The sequence below is a fragment of the Nannospalax galili genome, unplaced genomic scaffold (genome assembly GCF_000622305.1).
Source record: "Nannospalax galili isolate Female #2095 unplaced genomic scaffold, S.galili_v1.0 scaffold907, whole genome shotgun sequence".
NCBI classification, from domain to species: domain Eukaryota; kingdom Metazoa; phylum Chordata; class Mammalia; order Rodentia; family Spalacidae; genus Nannospalax; species Nannospalax galili.
In genome coordinates, this window is record NW_008357958.1 from 1,133,777 (window position 1) to 1,161,224 (window position 27,448).

Consider the following 27,448-nt stretch of genomic DNA (forward strand, 5'->3'; position numbering starts at 1 on the left):
TAAATATATATTATATAACATAAAATCTTATCGAAATGAAAAAAATTGCTCATCAAAAGCCAAAGTTATGGACATGAAGAAAAATGCCACAAACTAGGAGAAAAGGTTTTCAGATCTGATAAAGAACTTCTAATGAGTATATAGAAACAATTTCTTCTGCATCTGGGATGGCTCTGTGGGTAAAGTGCTTGCTGTATAAGCATGAGGACCTAAATTTGGACCCCCAGTACCCATGTAAGAGCTGGTACGGCAGCACAGGTCTATAAACACAAAGGCTCCGGGACAGAAACAAGTGGATCCTGCCAGCCAGTCTCGCTAACACAGTGAGCTCTATCTCAGGGAGTTAGGTGGAAAGCTATAGAGGAAGACACACTTGACATCAATGTGTGGCCTCAACATGCACACATACAAGAATGTGCAGCTGCATATGTGTTCACATACCATTTATACACACATACATGTGCACATACACACAAGAAGTTCTTCAATTCAACACCTTTAAAAACTTAACTGGAAAAATGTATAGAAGATTTAACAAATACTTTCCCAAAAGAAAATGAGGAATGACCAAAAAGCAAAAAAAAAAAAAAAAAAAAAGCTCATCAGTCATGGAGAAAAGAACCTAAACCACAATCTAAGTACTGTTTATCCTTTAGGGTAGACAGATTAAAGAGACAGACACCATGAGCAGTACCAAGGGTTTGAAGTAACAGAAGTCTCTTATTATTGTAGGAATGTAACATGATCCAATGAATAGTTTTTCTCAGTGCTGGTGATCACAGCCAGGGCCTGGTGCAGGCTGAACTAGTGCTCTACTACTGAGCTACATCTCCAGTTCTCTTTAAAAGAAAACAGCACATTTGTCATGAAATTGTTAGGCAAATAAAAATTCCAGATCTGAAAAGGAGGAATAATGACATGATCTGACACAGAAGATCCTTAGAACTCCATTTAAAAAGAAAGAAGACTGAATGGAGGCCAGTGAGATGGTCCAGTGCTGCCAAGCCTGATGACCTGAGTTTGATCCCTGGAACCCACATGGTGAAGGATGAGAATCAACTCGTTCAAATTGTCCTCTGACCTCTACATACACATCATAGCACATGTGTTTCCCTCCCCAAATAAATAATAAATAAATGTAAAAAAAAAAGATTATGTAGGCTCATAAATGAGTTCAGTGAGGTTATGAGTATCCAAATAACTAAGATCATCTTGAAAAATAACATCAAGTTAGGGGACTGTAACTCACTTCACACTTTTCAAAACTCACTACAGAGCTATAATAATTAAAGCAGTATCGCACTGGCAAAGACAGACCTATAGATCAATGCAATAGAACCAAGAATTCAGAAATAAACCACATATTTATGGTTGACTGACTTGAAAAAAAATTATTATTATTATTTATGTGTATGAGTGCATTGCCTGCATGTATGTAAGTGCACCCATGTCAGAGGGTGTTGGATGCCCTGGAACTGGAGTCATGGACAATTGTTAGCTTCCATGTGGGTGCTGGGGTTTGAACCCAGGTCCTGTGCAAGAGCAGCCAGTGCTCTTAACTGATGAGCCATCTCTCCAGCCCCACACAATTCTCTTTGAAAAGAACAAGATAATCCTTATGAGCATTCACTGTCATGGCAGCCCAGGGCAAAATGAAGGTAAGTGAGATTGATGTAAACCTACACTTAGGCCCCCAGGAAGTGTTCTGGAAAAGACTCTGGGAATCAGTTCCTGATATCAGCTCTTTATCCCTGCCTTGATTCAAAGCTGGCGTACAAAGTACATGCCTTCAGAATGATCACAGGAATTTTCCACTTCCTTGTATTCTGCGTTTATTTTTCTCTCTTTGCTCCTAAATTTGTTTTCATCAGATTTTCCCAAGCTGAACCTCTTCCTTTTGTTGTTTTTCCTTTTCCCTAGATCTGTAATTCCTTTCAAACAACTATAAAGCATTATTTTCTTTGTCCATCAGCTCGTAACTCAAGTAGCCAGCACGTGCTCTTAGTTTGGTTTTCACTGTCATCTGTACCTTGAGCGGTTTCTTGATACCTTCTCTTGTCCCAAGCGTAGGATAAGCTTCCAGATGCTGACAAGTCATACTTGTTACAAAGAGGAGGCACATTTACTCAAGACCAATGGACAGACACATACAATGATTTAAATGGTTAGGAACGCCCTTTACACATACATCTCTGGTGTGGATGCACAGGAAGTGTGGAGCTCTGAAAGACAGAGCTGCTAACCAGAGTCACTGTCAGAGTCAGCCAGTTCTGCAAGGGCCCCTGTTTCTTCTCTGTCACAGAGTCCAATAGGCTGCTTGCTTAAGTCACAAGGGACATGAAAGGAGAGGCTTGTGTTCTCTTCTCTTCCCAAGGAACGGAGACAGCTATTCATTCAGTGACAGCCCAGTTTTGGGGTACCTTCTACTGGTAGGCTAAGTGCTACAATAGCATGCAATGCAATTTCCTGGCACTGACAATTCCCAGTGAGAAAAGCAACGTCATCTCCACTGTGCCAATGGGACAGTGGGACAGAGGAAGAAAATAATGTAAGCAAGCTCACACTCCTGAAGAGGTAGAGCCAGGTTCACACCCAGCTGTGGCTCTCAAAGCCCTGCCCTTCCCCAGCACACCATGTCTTCCCTTTCTGTTTACAGCAGAGTGTCCCGTTCTTCCCCCCAATCCATCTGCCAATCTACTTATTATATTTATACTCAAAATGGGGTGATGTTTAAGTCATCAAGAAAACAATCTGAGTTCTCAAGTATGATATTAATAAAAGCAAATTATAAACACACATATATTCAGTATGTAAGTATGGGAGAGGGGCAGTGATGGTGATCTGTTGCTAAACCAGAAGACCCCTCAAACACTGCTCACATATTCACATGTCCCAGTAGCAAAGCCCCTCCTGAGGGATAGAGGCATACCTGGATAGGGTCCTGCGTCAGTCTCATGGGCCCAATGCGTACCTCTGCCGACGACACCTGCTGAATAAAGAACAGCACATAAGAAGTGTCAAGGCTTAAAGCAGAGCAACTGCCAAATCCGTCCTCAAACAGTAGACTGTTACATGATACCACTTCATATATACTAACTGGAAGGAACAAACTTACTGACCTGGAGACAAGTTACAAAACTTCATGGGCAGTGCAATTCTGGTTTATGAAAGAATATATACATTTGTGTGCATTGGGAACGTCTATATTTATCCAGTGATAAATGGCAGAACTTTGGATTATCTTTGCTTTAGGCCAGAGATTTTTATAAGCATGTGTTATTTTATTGGAACAAATAATTTAATGATTATTTATTTACTGAGCACCTAATATATACAAGGTGCTATCATTATTACAGGTACACTATTAATATTCTGAAATGCCAAAAGAGAGTGAAATTTTTCCCTCGACCTTGGAAGCTAAAGCACATCTATGGTTTGAGCACTGTCCCTAAATTTAAACCTTGTTTTTCTTCGTGTTTCAGCACGTTTACACTTACAATTAATACACTTGGAAGTGTATCGTGCATGAGACACACCCTCTTGGTCCCTCCTCTGTCTGAGGGAGCATCATCAGCAAGCATTAGAACTCATGTGACCAGGGACATGACAGTGACCCAGAGCCAGAGGAGGCCTTATCCATTAAAAACAAAACCAAAAAACCAAGTACAATTTTCTGGGCTGGCAATGTAGCTCAGTTGGTAGAATACTCGTTTAGCACCACATGAGGCCCTTGGTTCTAACAGCACATAAACAGCATGGTAGTGCACACCTGTAATCCCAGCACTGAGAAGGTAGAGAGAGGAGGATTTGAAGTTCAAAGTTATCCTCAGCTACACACTGAGCTTGATGCTAGCATGGGGTATATGGGATCCTGCCTCAAAAAACCAAAACCAAGACAAAACAGTAGCAACAACAGCAATACCCAAAGTAGGATTATCTATAAATTATACTTTGGAAGATCCAAAAATTTTACCTGCCTTCTTTCTCCCCCTTTCCCATGCTTAACTCTTGGCACTCAAGCTGTAGCTCTCCTCCCAAGTACTTCTATTCTTTTCTCGGTAGGGTTTATCTTACTTAAGAAGCAAGGCCATGTCTAGAAGACACTATCTAGCAGCAGGTATCCTGCTCTTCAACCTCTTAGAATGTTTCCACCCACCCCTTTTCCAGGAAGCTTCCAGAGTCTTAGGTATAGAGATTGCTTTGTAGATGTATCAGCTGTACCCATTAAATCTCAATAACAGGATTGTCTAAACAAGACCTGCATAATGACAACATCAGTCAACATGCCAATGTGTATGGGGAAGGGATTTTTATAAGGTCCCACACCTTGATGAAGAGCTACAGGTAATCAATGACAGCTGGGAGAGGAAGAATCAATTTTCCCCAGGGAAGAGCTCCTTGCTAGGTTATCCAGTCCCAAGAGGTCAGCCCTAAATACATGTACATTTGAGCAACTCTAAGTAGACTCAGTAGGTTGTTTTTTGTGATTTTTTTGTTTTTTTTTTTGTGTGTGTGTGTGTGTGTGTTTGTGTGTGTGTATTAATGATTAAAGGAAGAAGAGGTCACAAAATTGCAGGAAGACGTGGGAGGAGTTGGTGCAGGAAAGGGTGGAAATCATGTAAATACAATACTCATATATGAAATTCTCAAAAAAAAAACAAGGTCAGCAGAAAACCAAGGCCCAAGAGACGGTTCAGCAGGTAACAGCTCTTGCTGTACAAGCCTAATGACCTGAGTTTGATCCCTGAGACCCATATGGTGGATGGAGAGAAACGACTTCCACAAGTTGCCTTCTGACTTTCACAGGTGTGCCACAAAATCAATAAATAAAATGTAATAAAAACTAAAAAATAGAGTGTCGCTGGGTGTGGTGGCACATGCTGTTAATCCTAGTACTCAGGAGGCAGAGGCCGGCAGATATCTGTGAACTTGAGGCCAGCCTGGTCTCTATAGGGAGTTCCAGGTCACCCAGGGCTACTGGGAGCCCCATCTCAGAAAGACAAAAAAATAAAATAAAATAATAAAGTGTCAAAGGAATAAAATAAAAAGCACTTGCATTGGAAGGCTGAGAGACGGGGGAAGGCTGCCTGTAGGAAAGGCTCAAGCTGTCCAAAATAATTAGTATTCCCCCTGCTTGATGCACTACCTTATGCTTTTGTAAGTCACCTTCAGGTACATGATGTGGTGACCCAACTAGCTTACCTCTGTGGTGAAAGGTAGCTAGTTTAAAATCCACCAGGAGACTACACAATGACTGTGAACATTCCTAGCCCCTCTGTCCCAGGCACTGTGCACTTTCCCATGTGCAGTCTTAGCAGGGGACAGTCAATTGATGGACAGCACAGTTTTAAGGGTGACAGTCAATCTAGAACATACCACTTCCTCTCTAAAGACAAGAGAGACCACAGATTTCTCAGAAAGTCACAACTGTCCCCAGCCACATCTAGCATTTTGCCCTCAGTCTAAGTCAACTTATGAGGAAGCTGAGATGTAAATCTCAGTAGAGGAATGCAGAGTCAGATCCTGTCCCAGGTCTCTATCTGTCTCTTACATGTGTCCTCTCTGTCACTTTTCAATGGGCCGCCTCCCAGTGCTGTTACTCCAGCTCCACCTTAGGTGCCTCAGTTTATCAGCTCCTCTAATCCTGATCTATACTTTGCTTCACATCTCTTGCTTGTTTTGCCTTTCCTCTTTTACTCTATGTTCTGGGTCATCTGACCTTGGCCTTGATATTCAAAAGAGGTCAGCTGTACTGACAAAACCTGGTACCTGACCTTGCTGGCTCTGAGCCAGGCAGTAGCCAGCAAAGGATAGCTGTAAAGTACAAACTCACAAGAGCAATTTGCAGGTCTCTATTTCAGACAGACAAGACCAGTTACCTGCCTGTCACCAATTCATCACACAATTACACAGATGCCTGTGAGGCCAAGCCAAGATGCTGTACTTCAAAGAGTGAATTTTGAGTAACTAAAGATGCATAGCTCTGCAATTAGTATATTAGCGCCACATCCAGGAACTGAGCACTTCTGCCAGGGACAGAGAAGCCAAAGCAGGGCTGGTCACAGGCAACAAAATGCTACAGTTCAGGAAGAGAGAAGCATGGGGCCGATACACCTCTCAGCCACAGCAACCTCATGGCTTCCCCAATCACCTGATGAGGAAGGACTACTGAAGGATAGTATATGTTTAACCACACTGCATACCATTTGTAGTGTGTCAAATATACATGTGCATGCGTGTGTGTGCGTGTGTGTGCGCGTGTGTGTGAATGGTAACACTCATAACTACATGCTTGTAAGAAAGGCCACCAACCAATTCAGGCAAGCTAATTCCCTGTGTAGATAAAAAAGAGTCCTATTTTTTAGTATTTACTGATTTCCATAGCATAAAAATGTTCACTAAGGGCCGATCTCAACCTAGCCATAGAACTTGACCATGTTGTAATAATAAATAAATATACATATATTCCTTGAGCCTGCAACTGGGAATACATCTTTTCATCCCCTGAGAGTTGATGAGTGGAAAACTCCTTCAGTCTTTATTGATCTTTAGGTTCTTTTTTTAAATTTTTATTTGTTATTTTTGTTTTATGTGTATGAGTGTGTGGCCTACATGTGTGTAAGTGCTCCTGTGTCATGCAATGCCCATGGAGGTCAGAAGAAAGCATTGGATTCCCCTGGAACTGGAGTTATGAATGGCTGTCACCATGTCGGTGCTGAGAATCAAACCCTGGTCCTCTGCAAAAGCAGCCAGTGCTCTTAACCACTGAGCCATCTCTCCAGCCTCTTGATCCGCATTTTCATATAACATCGTTCTATCTGATAGTTTAATTGCATATGGAATTCTGCCTGAGAGATAGTCTCCCTCAGACTCTGAAGTTGAGATAAAAGTTTGGAGAAGGCAGGCAGGCTGGGTTGCGGAGATTATAGTCATGGAACAGCTCAAGCACAGGCAGGAAAACAGAGAGGATCATGGGAGTGGGATGCAGGGTTAAGTGGCTGAATTGCAGAGTGTATGAAAGGGACATCTGTGGGGACTCAGGAAAGGAGCAGCCTTTTCACTGTGTAGACAATTACCACAATGTAGGGTTTTGAGCAAAGGATTACCATGATCACATATGTGATTTGAGAAAAATCAAATATTTGGTTTGCCCACATTTTAATAAGAACTGAGTTTTAACAAAAATGAAACAAATGAAAATATTCCTCTTAGTAGGAACCATTTTAACAGTGAAAAGCAAATATGAAAGTACATCAAAGTGACTAAGAAAAGAGAATGAACAAACAAAAGACACTTGGCTTCACTTCTACAGGAAGGAGCTCCAGGATGTAACCCAGGTGAGAGAAAGCACAGCAGCTCAGGTGGGCTGGCACCTTCTCCTAGGTGACTGCCACAGTTCTCATGGTTTGAGCTTCAGGAAACTTGGTGAGTGACTTGGTTTTAGAGCTGTCCTCAGACTGGGGGGAAACTGAGACCCAGGAACAAAAGCCCTTTGTACCTTACAGACTCAGCATCTTGCTCATCCTTCAAGAGCCTGCTCCAATGTTCCTACCCTCTGAGGATGCTCCAAGACAAAACTGCCTCTGTCCAGCACTTGTTTCATTAGTTATTTAAGTATCTTGTTCTTGGCAAGGCTACGAGTCTGTTATGGACACGAACTCTGTCTTTTACCACAATTTTATCCCTGGCTTCTAGAAGCTGCTCAGCAAATGCTTTATGGAACTGGACAAACTGCCTAAAGCCACAGAGATTTTAAGTGACCAGCCAGCTTGAGATGCCATCCGTCCTGACTTCAGTGCACTCTCCTCCCGTTATATATACTCTTGAATTTGGAGGATTTAGTCCTGACTGTACCATCTCACTTTCAGTAAAGGTTTTCTGAACTCCATTCTGACTCTGCAAAATAGATGACATGGTACCTAGTGATCTCTACTCACGACCTCATAGTCTTTGAACAGGGCTGCCATCTATGGTGAGGAAGAGGGTGTGCTTTGTGTGCTTGTGTGAACTTTACAAAAACCAGCTGAGAGCTAGACTCTCACCCATTTCAATGGCTTCTCCTCTGGCATTCTTTCCTCTCACCATCTGTGGTCCTGAGCATTCAAACACAGCTGACTGTTTCATGAGGGGGTCATTTCTCACTCACAAAAGAGACTGGCTGTGTGCACGGAAAGAGGGATTTTTAATCTACTCTGGTCTGCCCTTCTTTTGGCTTTGCTCTTAAAATAGCATTTAATCATCTCAAGTTGACTTCTGACCATCCTCCATTCTCAGGCCAACTTGGTTCTTTATTCTGAGCTCTGAGTAAACAAAGGTTGTGTTTGTCTTTTGCCTTTAAAATGGGTCCCATCTACCCTCTGGCTTCAAGGGAGAGAGAGAGAGTTCTCAACCCTGAGGCATTTGACAACCCCACAGTGAAGCTAGGAAGTCCTGATCCAATCTAGGAACCCTTTCTCCCCCAAATACCCCGCTCTGATGGCAACATTCAGTGCCTCTATAAAACATCTATGTCCTTCTGTGTTCTCTGCTTGGCCCATCTGTTGGCTCTGCCCTCACACTACCTCTAGCACTCAGCTGTCTTTGAGCTGGCTGCTCTCTAGTACCTCCTGGCATCTCTGACACCCTGGACACGTCAAGGCCTAAGAAGTCACCGGGATGCTCATAATTCCTTCTCCATCCTGCTTCTATGTCTGATCTAGGTGTTCTGTACCTGGGCTTTATATTAGAAGTCCCTGGGGAGACTTTTTAAATACTCAAGGTCTGGGTCTAACTCTCCACCAAGAGAATCAGGACTCCCAGGCATCAGTACATTTTATCTCCATGAGTGTACGAGTCTACTCTGTTGATCAGACATGTCTGTCACGGACGTTCCTTTGGTGGCCCCTTCCACAGACTCTATTACATGTATATTACCCACCAAATACCAATGGGGCACGTAAGGTATGGAAACACCACATCCCGCTCAAAACTCAGCTGTCATACCTGTACCTAGGCACTCTTTCAAAGTACAGTTCATCACTCAGGCAAGAGGAAGAGATAGTATTTCACATGAATAAATTATCCCTATACAATAATATCCCTAAATTATAATCAAGATCAATAGTCTGTTGTAATAGTCTATTGGTTGCTACACATATATAAGTGAAAGATTATTCAAAGTTACAAGTTATTCATAGTAGGTAATATTCTGAGTTTTATGCCCTGCAACATTGACTATAACATTGATTTGGCAGCATGTTTTATCACATAAATATAAGCAAATATCTACTCATCAAAAGATATAAGCATGTGTTAGGCATGGTGACACATACCTTTAATTCTAGCACTTGGGAAGCAGAGGATCTTTGTGAGTTCAAGGCCAGCCTGTTCTACATTCTACCCAGGGAGTTCCAGGCCAGATGGCCAGATGGGGCTACAGGGAGACCCTGTTTCAAAAGAATATATATATATATATATATATATATATATAGAAGATTCATCGATTTAACTTTAAAGTGTAATTTCTACTCATTAAAAACAAAACAAAAAAAACAACTAACAGCAAAGTACATGATGAAAAAAGAGGGGGGAAAAGGCCCATATAGTCAGCAATAAAATCTATAAAATATAGAAAATCAATAGTAACCAGAATATATTTAAAAGTTTTAGGGGCTGGAGAAATGGCTCTCACTGGCTAAGAGCCTATCCTTGGTAATCCACCAGAAATTGATGGTATGACCCTATTGCCGAAGACACTGCATATATGAGCTATAGAACAAATAAGAAGAAATCAACCTGGTGCTGACTTCAGAGCCTTATCTCTACTGGATAATCTTCATAATGCTGGAAGATTCTATGCATACTACCAGAAAGGAAAAAAATCATTAAGAGACTGAAGGATGCTTAGCCCTGAATAGGACACCTATATCAAACTTCTGTCTGCCTAGGCTCAGGGATCATTGCAAAAGAGGGGGTAGGAAAACTGTAAAAGGCACAGGTGAATATCCACAAGGAAACAGAATTTTCCAGACAGTTGGTCAGTTACTTGTATGAACTTACAGCAATGGTGACAGCATGTACAAGTCCCATGCAAGTTCAAAACAGACATGGTAAAGTGGGTAAGAAACCCCAACACAACCTAAGGAAATTTTGGCAACCAATGACTGTTGGGATGGACAGAGACAGTCTCTTTCAAGCATAGGACTCCTGGTAGTTTAACCAGGCTCCAAATTGGACTAGGGGCAGTAAAAGGAGGTGTAGGTAGATGAGGGGATCTAAATACCATCAAATTATGCTGCATGAAAATCACAAAAATTCAATTAAAAAAAAGCACTTGCTGCTTTTCCAGAGGGCCTGAGTTCGATTCCTAGCACCCGTACCATGCAGCTCACAACTGCCTTTAACTTCAACTCCAATGGACTTGACATCCTTCTCTGGCCTCAGTGAGTACCTGCATTCATGAGTACATACATACAAACATACAAACACACAGACACACAGACATACTCCCCCCACACCTTAGATGGAAACAGAGTCTCACAGGCTCCTGGGACCTTGTTTATATGAATCTACAGCAATAGTGTCAGCATGTACAAGACCCATGCAAACTCAAGCAGATAAAACCCCAGCACAGAACTGGGGAAATGGACAGCAGGTCCCAATCTTGGTCAAAAAACTATTGGCAGCTGATTACTGATAGGTGAGGAAGAGCTGATCTTTTTTAAAGGAATGACTCTAGATAGGCTGACTAGACCTCAGTGGATGAACCTGCACTGAGGGATGTCTGGGGGCACTAACTTGACTCAGATAGGTCTTAACATAATGACAGAATGCATGAAATCCAGTGGGGGGGCGGCTATGGGAGGGTCCAGATGGGGAAGGGGGTATAGACATGAGTACGATGTTTTGTATGAAATACACAAAAATTTAATAAAAATATGCAAAAATAAATAAACTAAATCTAAACCTCATTAGGAAATCAGGCAAAATAAACATCTCAAACTATAATGAGATACTATGTTGCACTGAAACATTTTAACACAGAGACTAATTAAGAAGGCAAACTCTCATCTAGGCAGGAAGACAGCTGACCCCACAAAGACACTCACACATTGTTGGTAGATGTGTAAACTGGTTCAGTCACCTTGAAAAAACAGTTCTGGGGTTTCTAGTAAAGATTAAGAAACGTGTATTCTACAGTTCAGCCTTCTACGTCAGTATAAGAGGACATCAAGCATTTACAAGATCATTAGGATCAGTATTATTTATAGTAACAACATTTAGAAAGAGCCTAATTCACAACCCATTAACATTTATCAGTAGGTAAAACTGAAAAAAAAATATCCAAGGAATATGTATACAAACAGAACACTGCTGTAAAAATGAGTCAACCAGAGCTCCCAATTCAAAATCAACTAATCTCACAAGCAAATACTGAGTTTAAAAAATGACAATGACACAATAGTTTTGGAAGAGCATATGCTTTAAAATACAGTTAGATAAAACAAACATTTAAAGCAATACTAAACATAGTTTAAGAGTACACAGTGAGTATTCAAATAGATGCAGAGGAGTTCGTAGTTGGGGCAGGTGGTTCTACAGGACAAGGGAGGGGAGAGGTAGGTCTTCACAGAGGGACATACCAGAAGATCACTATTTCCTAAGCAGTGCCTAGTGAGTTCTCAGGTGATAAATTACTTTTCCTGGTTGTATAGCTTAGACATTGGCAAATAAACAAAATATACTAAATTTGATTAGAAAAGCCCATTTCTGATTTGGGGGTTAACATTAACTAAAAGTCACTTATATGATAAATATCCTACATATACTATTTTGTTTCCCAGACAAGCCTTTGTTTGGTAAAATACACTCTATTAAGAATACGGATAGCTTCTCTGAAATTTGGTGAAAGAAAATCCTAGAAAGTCAGGCTGAGATTCCCGGGGCAGTAACTGCTTAGCCTCTACATAAGGCAAGAGGGGGCTGATGAGTCCTCTGCCTCCATCACCTCATGGAAGGGCCATGACAGCCTCATAGGGGCATTGTGGTCCCCTTTCCATAGCTAAAGCAGTTAACACTGTAGAAAGGGTGATGATTTACTCAAGGGTGTGGAGCTGAGACTGAAACCCAGGCTTGCATTCATGAGAAGGTTGCGCTCTTAGTCCTGGATTCACTTATACTTCAGTTTGTTCCAGAATGATCAACCACTAGTAGACAAAGATGCCTAGACTCTGAAACACGATTTTTAAATGAGATGTAAAATATATGGCTGAGAAATAATGAAGTTAGGAAAGATGGCACGAGAGGATGGTCAGTGTGTACAGCATTAGTCACCAAAAGCACACCCCTGCAGAAGTGGGCTCCCAATCCATGAGATCGAACTGTGGGGGCAAAGGAGGAAGTGATAGCACCAGCCAAACTACGCCCTCCTCTCCACTCCTCCTGGACACTGTTGGAAGAGGCTGTTCTTTCTCTTTTTTAATATTTTGTTTATTATTTTTATTTTATGTGTATGGGTACATTGCCTGCATGTATGTAAATGTAACCATGTCTTGCAATGCCTGCTGAGGTCAGAAGAAAGCATCGGATCCCCTGGAACTGGAGTTAATGGATGGTTGTTAGTCACCATGTGGGTGCTGGGAATTGAACCCAGGTCCTCTGCAAGAGCAGTCAGTGTTCTTAGCCACTCATCCAGCTCTCCAGCCCCAAGGCTGTTTTTTCTTAAGAAACGGGCTCACTGCTGCTGGAGGATCTTGGTCAGAGATGAAGTAGAGGATGATACATCCCACCCTGCCTGAAAAGTAGGGCAGTGAGAAAAGATGAAGAGGCTATCCTCTCATCAGTGCCAAGGTGGTAATTTCTAAACATACAAACTGGGACTGGAGAAATGGCTCAGTGGTTAAGAGCACTGGCTACTCTCACAGAGGACCTGGGTTTAATTCCCACCCATAACGGTGGCTAACAACCATCCATAACTCCAGTTCCATGGGATATGACACCCTCTTCTAACCTCCCCAAGCACTGTATGACATGGGTGCACTTACATGCATGCAGGCAATACATTCATAAACATGAAACTTAAAAAATTAAAAATAAAATATATTTTAAAAATAATAATAAAAAGGTACACACGAAAATCACCCAGATGCCATCTCAGCCAGACAGGAAACTTGGCCAGCATGGTCTAATAGAGGTGCCATTCCTCCCCCGACATTGAATATCAAATGAAACGGAAATTACTTCCATAGTATAGCCATATCATCTACTGCATGAGACAAGAACGCAGCTTGATAGTGATTATGCATTACATTGGAAACAAATTGGTCTAGACTATAACTCATCAAGTGACGAATGTCCACAGCAGGCCAGCACAAGAGGGCCTTGGAGAGTTGAATTCAGAAGAGGAAAGGAAGACCCAACTGCACTTTGATGTATGATTATGTGAAAAGGCTTTCCATCATACACACAGCGCCATAATCAAGGCACCATGCTTCCAGAAATGCAGCAGTTCTCTCACAGCATCACTGGGCCACGTGTGTAAACATAGCTCATCCCCAGATTCCAAAGATCAAACTCCGTGTCTGACCTCATGAGCAGAGGAAGTTAAAGGCAGTGACTAAAACGTGACATCGCTCAACCAACTTCCTTCCTTTTATTAGGGACGCTGTTACTAATAGATACAGCCAGATGACTTCAATCTTGTAAAATTACATTGTATAACAGAGAACAAGGAAAGAACAGTCCACCTCTGATTGAGGAGCAGCTATTCGTTTCTGACCCTCAACTGTCCTGCCATTCCCACCGGATGCTTTCTTTCCTTTCTCCACAGCACTAACTGAAAAGGAAGAGGGGGTAGGAGGGATGAAACTCAAATCATTCTGTCTTGTTCCATGGTCAGCAGTTCTGGTAAACAGAGTTGATGGCAAAGGAAGCAAACCATCTGCTAAAAATGAGTTTTAGAGGTTTCCTGTGGATTTCAATTATCCACGCTGCCTCTACTCTCAGTCTTGCCATTGATAAATTAGGACTGCCTTGGGTGAAATGTCTTCCACGCTTGGCTGCAGGAGAACCTCACAGGAGGAACTCTGTGACTCTGAGGCCACTCTGGACTTTCAGACACATCTGGATCTCCACCAAGAATTCAACCTCGCCCCCTTTCTGCATTCACACAGGGATGAACTGCTATCTTCTGGTGGTCTATGAAGACCCCAGGGGTGATGAAAGTGTGTGGAGCACTCAATCCCATGGAAAGACTAATTTATTTAAATAAATCCTATTTAAAAGTAACCCATGTGAAACTACCTGCAAAATGCAAGTGCCCACTTTTTGAAAGGCAATTTTTCTTACTCGGCCCAAACAATCATATTTTCAAGCATTTACAGATACACATAACTTAAAGACATAAAACCTCAGTGAACCTCTATGAAGTTAAAACCTCAACAATTGTGAAAGCATAGCAAAGGTGATATAAGTCCCCAGATCTATAGGACTTCTGGAAAGGTCCTCAGGGATGAAGACCCAGCATATAGTTTCTAATGTTCAGCCAACACAGATGGAAGACAAGTTCCCATCATGCCTTGCCCTTGTGAAGCCAATGAGACAATGCCTATGACCTTATTTCTTCCTTGTAGTATTTTAAAGTTATAAGGAGGAGGCCAAGGGAGCACCATGAATGGAGCAAACTATGAGGCAGTGTCTGTGCTGAGGAAGTTCCAGCCCCACCTCCCAGAATCCTGGATAGCTAGAAAGAGGCGCAGGATGAATGCATTCGTTGACAAGGAAAAATCAAACACAGAAAATCTCAAAGTACAGCAGAGGGTTAAGTAAGTCTCAATAGACTACTTCATGTTTGAACAAAGTACATTACTCTTTTAAAATGGTTCCAGTTCGCAGCAGATCACTCTTGGATCCACTGACATCTCTTGGCTGGAGAAGAGGCTGGCTGTGTGCCTTTTTCTAGGAGAGCAGGGAGGACCAGGCTCCCTTTTGTTCCTTCTCTGAAGCTCTGCCCACCTGCTCATTTCTATGTGCATGGGATTCCACCTGTTTGTACACACAGCATTAAAATGCCTTCTTCAGAGAAAGCCTTGGCTCTGGGCCCAGAGTCAGGCTCTGATCATGCTCCAGCATCCAGGAACTTGGCCTCACATCCTGTGGATTAGGCTCTGACAGCACCACTGGCCTACTCTACATCTGGGAACCACTGACCTAAGGAGGCTGCCTCACAAGATACTCACAAGTGTTACAATGCAATCTTCCCTCAATGCTGCAGGCAGGTTTCAACCCCTGTAATGAGAAACCCGGGCTTTCCTAGGCAGACAGAAGCGCAGTGTTGTTGGATTGGTGGTTAGCTGGATTGCCATGGTAGAGGTGTGAACAGACCATTGGACCAGGATGGAGGACCAAAGATCAGAAAGGAGCTACTGCAGCACGCCACCCAGTGCTTCTCAAGGGGCACCCCCTCAACCCACAGCAGATAGTTCTTGGAACTTAAATACATTATCTACTTTTCAGGGCTTAGTCCAGGTGGACTGAGTCAGAATATTGGTCGTCCAGGCATCTGTGATGCTTACTGATGTTTGAGGAGCACTGGTGCAAAAAAAAAAATGCAGATTGCTTGCAAGTAGACAATGTGATGAGGATAGATAGGGGATTAAAAAATAGCACTGCATTAGAGCCAGATAGAACTCATAAAATCAGCTGAGATATATGAGCAAGGGAAAAGAATAAAGGAAAGCAAGTTCAAGGATTTTGGCTTGAGTGACTGAGCGTGGTGATAGAGAATACAGGAGGTCGGGGAGACTTATGGCGAAAGGTGAGCTATGTGCTGGGCATGCTGGGTTTGCGATGCCTCTGGGCCACCTACGAGACAGTGAGTGCAGTGTTCAGGGAGAATAACACCAGCACATGAGAGACAGATAAAACCCTGATTTCACCAGTATCAGAGGGCTGAGAAGAGGCAGAGACTTGCACATATGAGCTGAAAGAAATGGGCAACAGGTTGATTCTCCCAGAACCTTAGCTATTTCCACAGAGCAAAGATGGCTGGGTTTTACCCTCTAACTAGGAGAATCCAGTTACATAATTCTCCACAAGCAATAAGTTTATATGATCATGTCCAGAAATGTCAGACGTCATTTTCATCAAATTCAACACTCATTTAAGAATTCCTTTATTGATATTCTCCCCAATATCAATTTCTTCTTTTATCTTTTCAGAAGCCACTGATTCTTGTTGGGAATCTTTGTGGTTCAAAAGAAGACACCTGAACATTTGTGAATATAGCAAAACATTTCATTTCTCTGGTTATAGCCATCAGTTAGAACTAGCCAGGTGACTTAGGAATACATACTCACTGCTTGTTAAAGAAGTATGTAGCCAGGTTGTTGCTCATGATTGACTTTGTGTGAAAATAGGAAGTAGGGTGGAGGCATTGAAAGAGTCTCACACCTTTTGTAAGACCTGTACCAGGTCACCAGGTCATCAAGTCTCGCCTGCAGCCATAGCCACCTCTGGACCCTTCAGTTCAGTGAACCAATAAAATTCCCTTTCTTTTCTTTTTTTTCTCAGTAACTTAAAACAGAAGAATCTTAATGAAGGCAAATTACTTTCCTTGTTGGTAACAGAAGAGCTCTGATAATATGCATCTACTCCATGTGAAGACTGGACCACACAAACTCTTGCTGCATCAATGTGCAGCTTCCTTTAGGAAGAGTACCAAACAATCACTCAAATGATTAGTCAGGGCCAATACCTGAGCAGGAGCTCAGACATCCAGGAGAGCTAGGGGTCTGAACAGACGCAGAGCTCTACCATACAGCATCATCCCACATTCCAACCAGCATCCTCGGGCCAAAGCTGCAGACACTGGCTATAGAAAGATTCACTAAGAATTACAGGAAGTTCATTCCCAAAGGCCTGCCATGTTCAGATGTTTTATGTGCGGTTTTATACTCAGATGTCAGTTTGGCTACCGACAGAATAATTGCCTCACTCTTTCTTTTCTGGATTTCTTGATATGTTTCTCCAGTGTCTGGTGGCTTAATGCACTGCCACCAGTCTGATGTCAGTCTTATTTTATTTCCTTTATAAACTACTTGGTCTTTTTCCTGGATCCCCAAAAAAGTGCTTTTTTTTATTTTACTAGAATATGTACTAATGTTGTCCACATGCTAATTTTTGCCAGTAAACAATGTGATTTGTCTTTCTCTGAGTCCCCTCTATAAAACACATATGTAGGTATTGTATATGTGGATCCATAAAGATAGGTAGGTAGATATTCTATATGTGGATATAAATTATACAGATCACTATTTATCTATATAAATCTCCCTTGCCCATATCCCATACCTCTACTTTCTCTCAGATCTTTTTAAAAATCATTCTCTTCTTCCTTTAACAATCTATTTCCCACACAGTGCTTTCTTTTTTTTTAATAGAATATCTTTTATTTTTTGTTTGACAATTTCATACGTGTAAACAATGTATTTTGGTCTTATCCCCCCCATCTCTCCACACTCCCTCCTTCCAGGTACCCCCAACATGACTCCTCCTGTCACTAAGACCAATGAGTGCTGGCTGCTGGAAGGTAAACATAGCTGCAGTGACCTCATGACACTACAAGGCTGTCTGCACATATATTCATCCTTGTATCTCTTCCAGTTCGGTCTTCATTTCTTAGTTTTTTGTTTCATTTCTACCTCTCCCTGAGTCTTCCACATCTGTCTATGATCTAATCTGTGTTTTTCTCATTTGGATTCATTCTGCTCATTTACTAATTTTAATCATTTCCCTAATTTCTTCCACATCATTTTGGACTATTAGGTTGTAGTTTCTCCTGTTCTGTGGGTATATTTTCCTCTTATGTCTTCACTATCTACCGGTTGGATCCTGCAAATTCCCTGGTTCTCAGTTATTGCTCTCAAATCAGCACAAGCTCTCTACTCCAGGGTGGTGGACTGTTCCCATGTTGGGATGCATGCTGGAAGCAACGGTTGGGGATCCTCCCCTCTCAGGGCCATCTGAAGTCATCTGTCTGCGACCACCTCTTCCCGCAGTCCTTTGCTTCTGCCAGTAGTTTAGCCCTGACTGATCAGGTTTTGACTTTGTAGGCATACTTTGATACTTAGTTTTACAAAAGATGCTCCTTATAAATTATGTGTTTATTTGCATCATTGTTCTATTATGTTTTCGAAAGCATAACATAAAAACATGATCCACAAAATAAAAACAATTTGTTAGATTTCATCAAAATTAGAGAGTTCAGATGCTAGCACCCACATAAGGCTGAAGCGGTGGATCAGAAGTGAAGAGTGCTTACTGCTCTTTGCAGAGGACCTGGGTTCAGTTCCCAGAACCCACATAATGGCTCATAACCACCTGTATCGCCAGTCCCAGATCCAGTGTCCTCTTCTGGCCTCTTCAAGCACCAGGCACACACATGGTGCACATATACTCAAGTAGGCTCAACCATATACATCAAAACTTTTTTTAAAAGTTTTAATCTAGGCACGGTGGCCCACCCCTATAAATCTCAGCTTTTGGAAGATAGAGGCAGGATGACTGTGAGGTTGAGGCCAGTCTGAGACCCTGACTCCAAGATCAAACAAAACCAAAGCAAAGCAGAAAGACCAACGTTATAAGCCCCAAAAGAAAATATCATTAAAACAGTAGTAAAAATACTAAAAAGCACAATAAGTATAAAATAATCTGAGAACAAACCACAAGTAATATATGACAGAAAGAGAATTTTTAAAGTTCTAATAAGGCAATAATTAAAAAGACAAGCATCCTAATTAAAATTGGGTCAGAAAAAGGACAAGCAGTTCACAAAGGCAGCACACAAACAGACTGTAAAATTTATGCAACGATGCTCAGCCTCTCGGCAATTCAGAAGTGCAAATCTAAACAACTAGGTCCTACTCTCTGCTCACCAAACTCCACAGGCTTTACAATGAAGACCACTGATGCCACAAAAGGTCTGGGACCATCACTGCTTCATTCCCTGCTGGAGGGAGAAGAGAATGGTTCCAGGGACTCTGAATACACATCAAATGCCTTGTGGGGTCTTCCTAACCCAAACAGCTAAGACCCTAAAATGTGCCTCTACTCTTTCAATTGCTGCCCCCTTTCCCCTGTTCACACATCTGCCCATTATATTTATCACACAATAATTTTGTCACCATAACCACACACTGTTGAGGGCAGGAGGACCCTAGGAGACAGATGCCAGGTCCATCTGACCCCACCAGAGAATCAATAAATGATCAGCTGTGACAGGATGCTTTCCAGCACCCGATGCCAGGATCCATCTGCTGCAACCAACACTCACAGATATTTGGTAAGTGGGTGTTTAATTTAAAACATCATTAAAATGCTGAAAAGGCCCTTGGTAAATGGAAGATTATTGTGAACCCTGGCTAAAGGAGCTGCTGGAGAACTAAAGCTACTAATGTTGTTAATGCACAAACAGACTGAAATTCCTTTCTCCCATAATACCTGTGCTGTGGAGAGGGCAGATGCTGGATCTATATTACTCAGGAGAGTCTTGGCACAACAGGCAACTGATAAACGACAGGTATTATGTTGATAATCTTTTTCATCCTCTTGGAAACCCTTACTGAGCCCCATAGTGAGCCACAAATGAGATAGGTGGCTGACATTTGTTATGTCACTTAATAAGCTAGGCTATCATAGCATAAGCTCTTCTTTAGTCTGCAGGCCCAGAACAGTTGACTTGCTCACTTAAAAGACACAAATGCCAACCTCTAAATTAGTTAACTTTCTCCTCACCCCAGTATCAGAAAATGCAGTGGCACTCTGCTCTCTCTTTTACTACTGTAAAATGCCTTTCCAAACCTGACCTCATGGCAGAATGGGTTCCAAGAATAAGAATTAAGAAGTTCCCAAGGGATCATCTCATCCAACCTCTCTTGTTACAGACTGCTGAATAGGGCTACACAGGTATGCAGTATGCCCAAGGTCACACACTAGTGGAGTAAAAGTGTGGTCTCTGGACAGCTAGACCAGTGATTCTTCTACCCTGCCCTACTCTCCCCTCCTGGCAGTGAGAAGCACAGAATAGCACATTCTCAGGCCTTGCAAAGAATGTGGCTTTTTCTATGTCTCCTGCAAGGCCACAGACAGTTTTGGAAGCAACAGCTGAGAAACTGAACAGAATTTCCATTCATCATAGTGACACAAGGATGAAACTGGAATTTGTGGTTCCCATGGGGAGGAGGGACATGTGAGGTGTTCAGTTGGGACCTCAATGGGGTGCAGCATGGAAACAGCATTGAATCTGAAACAGATCAGCCTTCAAATGGAACAAACCCTTCTTTGGTTCATCACACTGATTGAATTATCCTCCCCAGCTGCCAGGTAGAAGCAGAAGTAGCATCTGCCTGGAGAAACATGCCTACAACTTGCTTATCATTTTTTTTCTGTAAAATTATTAATTTTTTACTGCATGCTTAATATCCAATACTCACTATCCATAGTTATAGTGGGAAAATGATTGACCAAAAGACAAGAATAAAAAAAAACATTAAACAGGTACATAGAAGATTTCATCTCTGGGATAACCATATATGAAGTTTTAATTCAAAGAATTAAAGATAAATACAATGTTTTCAAAACTCTTGAAATTTTGTGTTAAAAGCACAGTAGTTAAAACTGGGCACTAAAAGAATGGGGCTTGTAAGAAAATTAGGCACAGTGAACAGAGAACTGAGGAACTGACATGCCATCAAAAAACACTCAGAGACTAAAGAATGGCGGATATAGCAGGGGCTGTAAAAGACATCTGGGGCACAGAAAAAGATGCAATGTACAAGCAACTTGAATTTCAGAAGGATTGGAAAGGGATAATGGGGCAGAAACAGTATTTGAAGAGAAAATGGCCAATAATGTTCCAGAATGTTGAAGAAATAAATCAAGCCATACAGTCAGGAAGTACTCTGAACCCTATGAAGAAAGAATACAAGACAAACAAACAAAGATACCTAAATGCATTATAAGAGAACTTCTGAAAGCAAAGCACGAATGAAAGACACATTTTCTAATTTTAAAAGGAAGACAGGCCTGGTGGTACATACACTAATCCCATCACTTAGGAAGCAGGAGTCATGAGTTCAAGGCCAGCCTGGGCTATATAGCAAAAGCTCAACTCAAAATAATAATTATGGCAAGGGGACAGACCAAATTGCTTTCTAGTAGCAGCAAAATAAAACTGACATCTAACTTCTTAGCAGAAATAATGGAGGCAGAAGATAGTGAAATGACATCTCCCACATGCTAAATAAAATGCATGCCAACCTGAAACTCTATACTCAACAGAAATACAATTCCAAAATAACAAAAAACATAAAATAGAAACCATCAAAAGTGGAGAGAATTTGTCACAAGGGGACTGACACTAAAGAAAACACTAAAGGAAGCTCTTCAGACAGAAGACAAATGGTCTCTAGCTACAGGCTCGCAGGTGGATAAAATCATGAATATCTCTAGAAGAAGGCAAATCTGTAAGCAAATGGAAATATTAGCTAGAAAACAATGTTAATAACCTCAGAAAATTAAAAAGATACAGAATCAAAATATATGACAGCAAGAACACAAAGTCAGGGGGGAAGTAGCTAGAATTTAAATATTCTATGCTCTTTTTATGGTCTGAAAGAAGAGTAGAGGTGTTAACATTAGACTCACACATTAAGGGAAATTTTGTAATTTCTATTACTTTCCAAAAGAATATACAGAGAGTATAACTAATAAGCTACTGGGGGCAGTAGGATAAAATACTTAAACTGATAGAAAACAAAATAAGAAAAAAATACTGAACAAGTGAGGAAAATAGAAAGCAAACAGAAAGATAACAGTATTAAATGCAAATGTACAACTAATTAGATTTAATGCAGATGAACCAGGCTCCTCTGCCAGTCAGAAAAAAAAATGTTCTTAAGTCCCAGTCTTCTCACCAACAATATGATAAACTCCAGAAAAGTACAAGGCAGAGATACGGCAAGCTGAGGCTCTGGAACGTGAACAAAAGCAGACAGATTTTACAAGGGAGTATCTGTTGTGCTCCCAGATTTGTTTTGTTCACTTATTTATTTTCTTTTGCAGTGCTGGGGGCAGGGTGCAGATTCAAGGTCTTGCACGTGATAGGCTAGTTCTCTACCACTGAACTATGTCCCCAGGCTCCCTCTAAAGTCCCCAGTTTTTCAATTTTGCCATGAAAATGGCACAATCACAGCATGAAATAGGATCATCTAACTCTGACATAGAACTCATATCCATCTTGGTAAGAAACTAGAGATAGAGCCTGGAGTACCCAGAGTTGTCAGAGTGTGTGGGGAAGAGTTACAACAGGAAGAAATTGAAGCTAAGTTGCATGTAGAGACAATGGCCAAATCCTTGTCTGACCCAGAATCAAATGCTCAGGGCAAACTCTTGAGGAGTCCAGGACTTAATGGAGATTTGAGCTGCCACCCACCTCAGGTGACATACTTTTGCATTTTTGAGTCTAGTCCAGTTAATCAGACGCTTAAGTAAAACAAACAAACAAAATGAGTCTCCACAATATAGTAATCATTTCCAAGATACAATCCTGGACCACACTGCATAAGAAAAACAATGACAACTTTGAGAAGATTCAGACGTTGAAATCACCAGACAAGAACTTTAATACTACTTTTAGTATTAAAAGAAGAAAAATGAAATAAAGAAAAATATGCACATAACAAATGAAAAGAGAAGAAATCTCAACTTCGAATAGAAAATACAAAAAAGAATACATGGACCTCTTAGAACCAAATATATATATATAATTGGAAATAGTCACTGGATGGCAGTAGGAAAAGACTATGAACATAAGGCAGATGAACAGAATTATCCAATCCAGACTGAACAAAGAGGGAAGAAGTAGAAAGCCAGATAAGCACAGGCATTTACCTCTCTCTACATGCAGACACAATGTGCGCAGTCCCCTCACACTCCCACCACCACACCTGCCCTGACCATGATGAACCAAAATAAACTCTACCTCTCTTAAATTGCTTCTTACCAGGTATTTAGTCACACCTGAAAATTTATCAAACTTTTCTTTGTTATAATGAATACTTGAGAGAAAATAATTTAAAAAGATTTGGGTACATGATTTCAGACATTTCAGTGTGAAGTTGGCCAAATTCGTTGCTGTGGGTCCAAGGTGAGGCAAAATACCATGGTGGTAGGAGCATGTGGCAGAGGCTGTTCATGGCAGCCAAGAAGCAGAGAGGAAGAAGGAAAAGGGAGCAAGATAACATCTTTCCAAAGCAGGCCCTCAGTGACCTACTTCCTCCAACTAGGCTCCACTTCCTACTTTTCACCGCCACGCTTTGATTAGGTCAAAGCCCTCAGAAACCAATAGCTTCTCAAAAGCCCACAGCTAACAAACACACCCTTCCAATACAGGAACCTTTGGGTGAGAATTTATATTCAAATCATAACAGCAAGTAAGCTAATGAAAATACGCTCAAAATCATGTCATCAAGGGAATGGCAATTAAAACAAGCCACCCCTATGTGTCCATTAGAATGGCAAAAGTTCTAAACATTGACAGCATCAAATGCTGGGAAAAGTGTGGAGTCACAGGAACTCTTGTTCATTGTTTATAGGAAGACAACAAGACACAGTCACTTAGGAAGACAGTTTGGCAATTTCATACAAAATTAAACATACTCATCACATGATGTAGCAACTGCATTCCTTAATATTTACCCAAAATGAGCTAAAAATTATGCTGTACAAAAACATGCACACAAAGGCTTATAATATCTTTATTCACAATGACAAAACTTAGAAGCAACCAAGATGCCCTTTAGTAGGTGAAACGATCAAGGACAAACTGTGGTCTATTCAGACGATGGATTATCATTCACCACTAAGGAGAAATGATTTATCAAACTGTCAAGAGACATAGAGGAACCCCCAAATGCATCTCACTAAATGACAGAAGATAATGTAAAAAGTCTACAACACAAATTACAACATGACATTATGGACTATGGAGACAGTAAAAAAATAAAGTAGTAGTCTCCAGGGGATGAAAGAAATGAATAGGGAGCACACAGGTAACTTTTGGGGGCAGTAAAACTATTCTGTATAGTACTATAATGGTCAATACATTTATCAAAGCTTATGGAACCTATAACAGCAAGATGAGCCTTTATACAAAACTGTGGATTTTATATGATATTGATCATCAGTGTATGTTCAATTATAACAAATGTGGTAGGATGCTATGCCTGTGTGGAGACAAGGGGCACTTGGGAACTCTGTACTTTCTGTACTCTGTACTTCTTCCCCAAGAGAATGCTCCTGGTTCAGTGGGAGTGGGTTGGGAAGCTCTGGACCAAAACCTTCCCAGTATAGGAAGCCCAGGGAACACTCCCTCAGCTCAATGCAGAGTTTGAGTTTCCTCAGTATTTTATGATTCTATTAATGGGGATTCAGAATGGGTGTATTCAGGAAGCCTATTAAGCAAGCTTGGCTCAGTTCTGTCAGCCACATCTGGCTCTAACCTGAGGGCACCAGGCAGAGAGTTCTAGATTTGTAAGTTCTCTGAGTCTTCTGGACATTGCTCCCCCAAGACTCAGAATTCACTGTCAGCAAGGATGACTCACTCATAGCAGCCTTTCAAAAAACCCCAGCTGCTGCTGTCCCTGCAGCGACCCTGCAACTGCTGCGTCACTGCCTCCTACATGCAAACAGAGAGCTCTAGAGGGTACTGGGTGGGCAGCCACAAAGAAGGGAAGGTCTGCTCACAGCAAGGATGTGAACACCCTCTAGAGTGCTCAAATGTCTGACCTCCAGTCAGGCTGGAATGTCTCACGACAGGCCACACTTCTGATCTCCGTGGGTCCTGCTGGGAGAGAGCTAAGCAGTTCATCCCAGCTGGCCCCACTTGGGAAGGTGCGCCCTTCAAGCTGTCAGGAGAGAGAAAGCAGCTGGAGCAGAGGGCCATGTCGGAGTATAAGCCCTGCTGTGGGATGGGCCCTGAGACGGGAGACATGCTGTAGGTCAGTTCTCAGGACCTCCCTGTCCCTAGTCTAGCTCTGCAGTCAGGCTGTCCAGAATTGCTTGCAGCTCCCCTGTCTACTTGGTGTGGGACTCTGAGTCATTCTCTGATCTGCTTTGAATTTCACATCCTCTCCTCTGGAAGCCAGAGTACCTGGTTGCCATGAGTACTAAATGAGGTAATCTATAAAGGCCTTATCAGAATATCTGAAACAGATTGCTCACTAAGTATTGGCAGCTACTCCAATGCACAGATTTAGACCTTAGATCACCCCACAGATGGTTGCACTTCTCAGGTGGCCTAGCTGGGGGTGGAGTGGGGGTCTGGTGGCACACAACAGAAATAAAATTTACAGTGGGTCATGGATACTGACATGAATTCCCAAACATGCTGCGGTAGGGTGAATAATGTCCTAAGAGATTCAGGTCCTACTCCCTAGAATTCAAGGACTTTACTTTATAGGGCAAATGGAGTTTTACATATGCGATTAAGGCTCTTAAAATAGAAAAATTATTTTAGATTATGGGGAGAGGTGTCCCTCCATGTAATCAAAAGTTCTCTCATAAGAGGGAGATAGAGGGATGGGACAGCAAAGAAAAAGACAATGCAACAGTGGGAGTAGAGATTGGAGTGATGTGGTCCCAGGCTGAAGGATGCTGGCAGGCACCGGGAGCTAGAAGAGGCAAGAAGGAACCAGATGTGCCAGCACCTGGATTTTACCCTTAAGACTCACCTCAAACTTCTGGTTTCCAGAATACTAAGATTAAGTTCTGTTGTTTTAAACCACTAACATTGTAGTCATTTGTCATGCAGCAATTAGCAACTAATAAATTGCATTAGACTCTTGGCCATCAAGCAGGTACCCAGACAGCCAAATCTAGGCTTGGGGGAAGGATGCTGACAAGACTCTGTCAGTGCCGTGGGCACATCGGGCAAGTGTGGCCTCCAGAGCGAAGTGAAATGGAATGAACATGGGAACTGCAGTGAAGGTCATGTCCCAAGGTAGAGGTGTCCTGGAGGTCCTCAGGGAACTGCTGCTTCAGCAGGCAGAGTGGCTGGGGGCTTGCCCAAGCACCCTGCACCTCTAGTCCACAGCAGCAAGCACCACTCCAGATCCACCACAGTTGGATGAAGGCCATACATGAGCCACCCACCTCAATCAGGATGGCTCTGGGCGAGCTTCTCAAAAGTGAACTTTGGAGGGGTCTGGACTGGGAATTGTTGCCTGACAGCAAGACTAGGATAGAAACTGAAAATGAGCACTTGGAAATTTCCAGAAATTTGGCATTGTCATGACATTTTTGGAAATACAATTTTATTGATGTTCCATCTTCTAATAAAACGCTACAGTTTTAATTTTGTATGCCTTCTGAAAAAAAGTCACTTGTTCTAGTAACATATTCATCAAATTTTATGAGCGCTCATCTTCAGAAAATTGGAAATATAAAACACATAATGCATAATGCTGGCCTTTGACCACCAGTATGACTCCTGGTAATCATAAAGAAGCTACCAACAGGTATCAGAGAGGAGAGAATGGGAGGGATGACCCATGGCCAGTCCTTCCAGAAGAGGGATTACATATGACCGCATGGAATATGAAGGGTTGGCACTGGGGCCTGAGGCTTTTGCAGGCCTTGAGAGCGATCACATCTCCCAAGTGATAACAGGGCACAGGTACAGCCCAGGAACATGATTTTCTCATGACAACATTTCTGCTTAATTGCATCTTCTTTATGCATACTTGCCCTCTACCCATCACCCTCTTCCCAGAGCTGTGGGACATGCTGGGCAGCAGGACAAAGCAGGTCTAGATGAGGCACATGGCTATCTTTATCCAGAAAGAGGGAAGTACATACAGAGGAAAGGAAATGACTGTCCACACTGTGCTACCCTTGCTGCTCGAGCACAGTAAAGAGCAAGACACTGGGCTCTTTATCCCTTTTCTCCCTCACACTGAGACTGTTACTCTCAGTTTACAGAAATCCCAAAGCCAACTCGGAGAGGCATGGAGGTGGTACAGGGCAATGAGTTCGTATCAGTCTTGGAAATAGGACCCGTATGCAAGTCCTACCTTTGTCACCAACCAGCTGGGGAGCCTTGGGTTATTTGATCTCTGGTCTAAGGTTGCATATTTGTAAGATGTGGGTGCTAACACCTGCTCCCATAGGGTTTTGGGGATAATTAAGTAAAGTAACATCTGGAAAACACTTGGTACACAGCTCCTGATCCAGTGCATAGCTAAGAAACTGGTAGTCAGTGCCTTCTAGCTCTAAAGACAGGGGTCTTCCCATCACACCATCATACAGAGGTTGGGGAGCTGGAACTGCAGTAGCATTACAGATCTGAGGAGAATTAAAATAACACAGCAGGTTGCAGAACATCACAAGGCAAGATATGGTGTAAAAAACAAGT

At 42.0% G+C, this 27,448-nt stretch overlaps 1 protein-coding gene across 6 annotated transcripts in view; it reads right to left on the reverse strand.

The window, feature by feature from the left end:
- Pde8b (phosphodiesterase 8B) overlaps nucleotides 1–27,448 on the reverse strand; it is a 231,470-nt gene that overhangs the window by 98,048 nt on the left and 105,974 nt on the right. For 4 of the 6 annotated variants that reach the window (XM_017795088.2, XM_008855988.2, XM_008855986.2 and 1 more), the window contains exon 2: nucleotides 2,930–2,989. In XM_017795088.2, coding sequence (XP_017650577.2) covers nucleotides 2,930–2,989 — 60 coding nt within the window. The remainder of the gene's footprint in view (nucleotides 1–2,929; nucleotides 2,990–27,448) is intronic. The other 2 variants (XM_008855989.2, XM_029557629.1) reach the window with 1 other exon arrangement.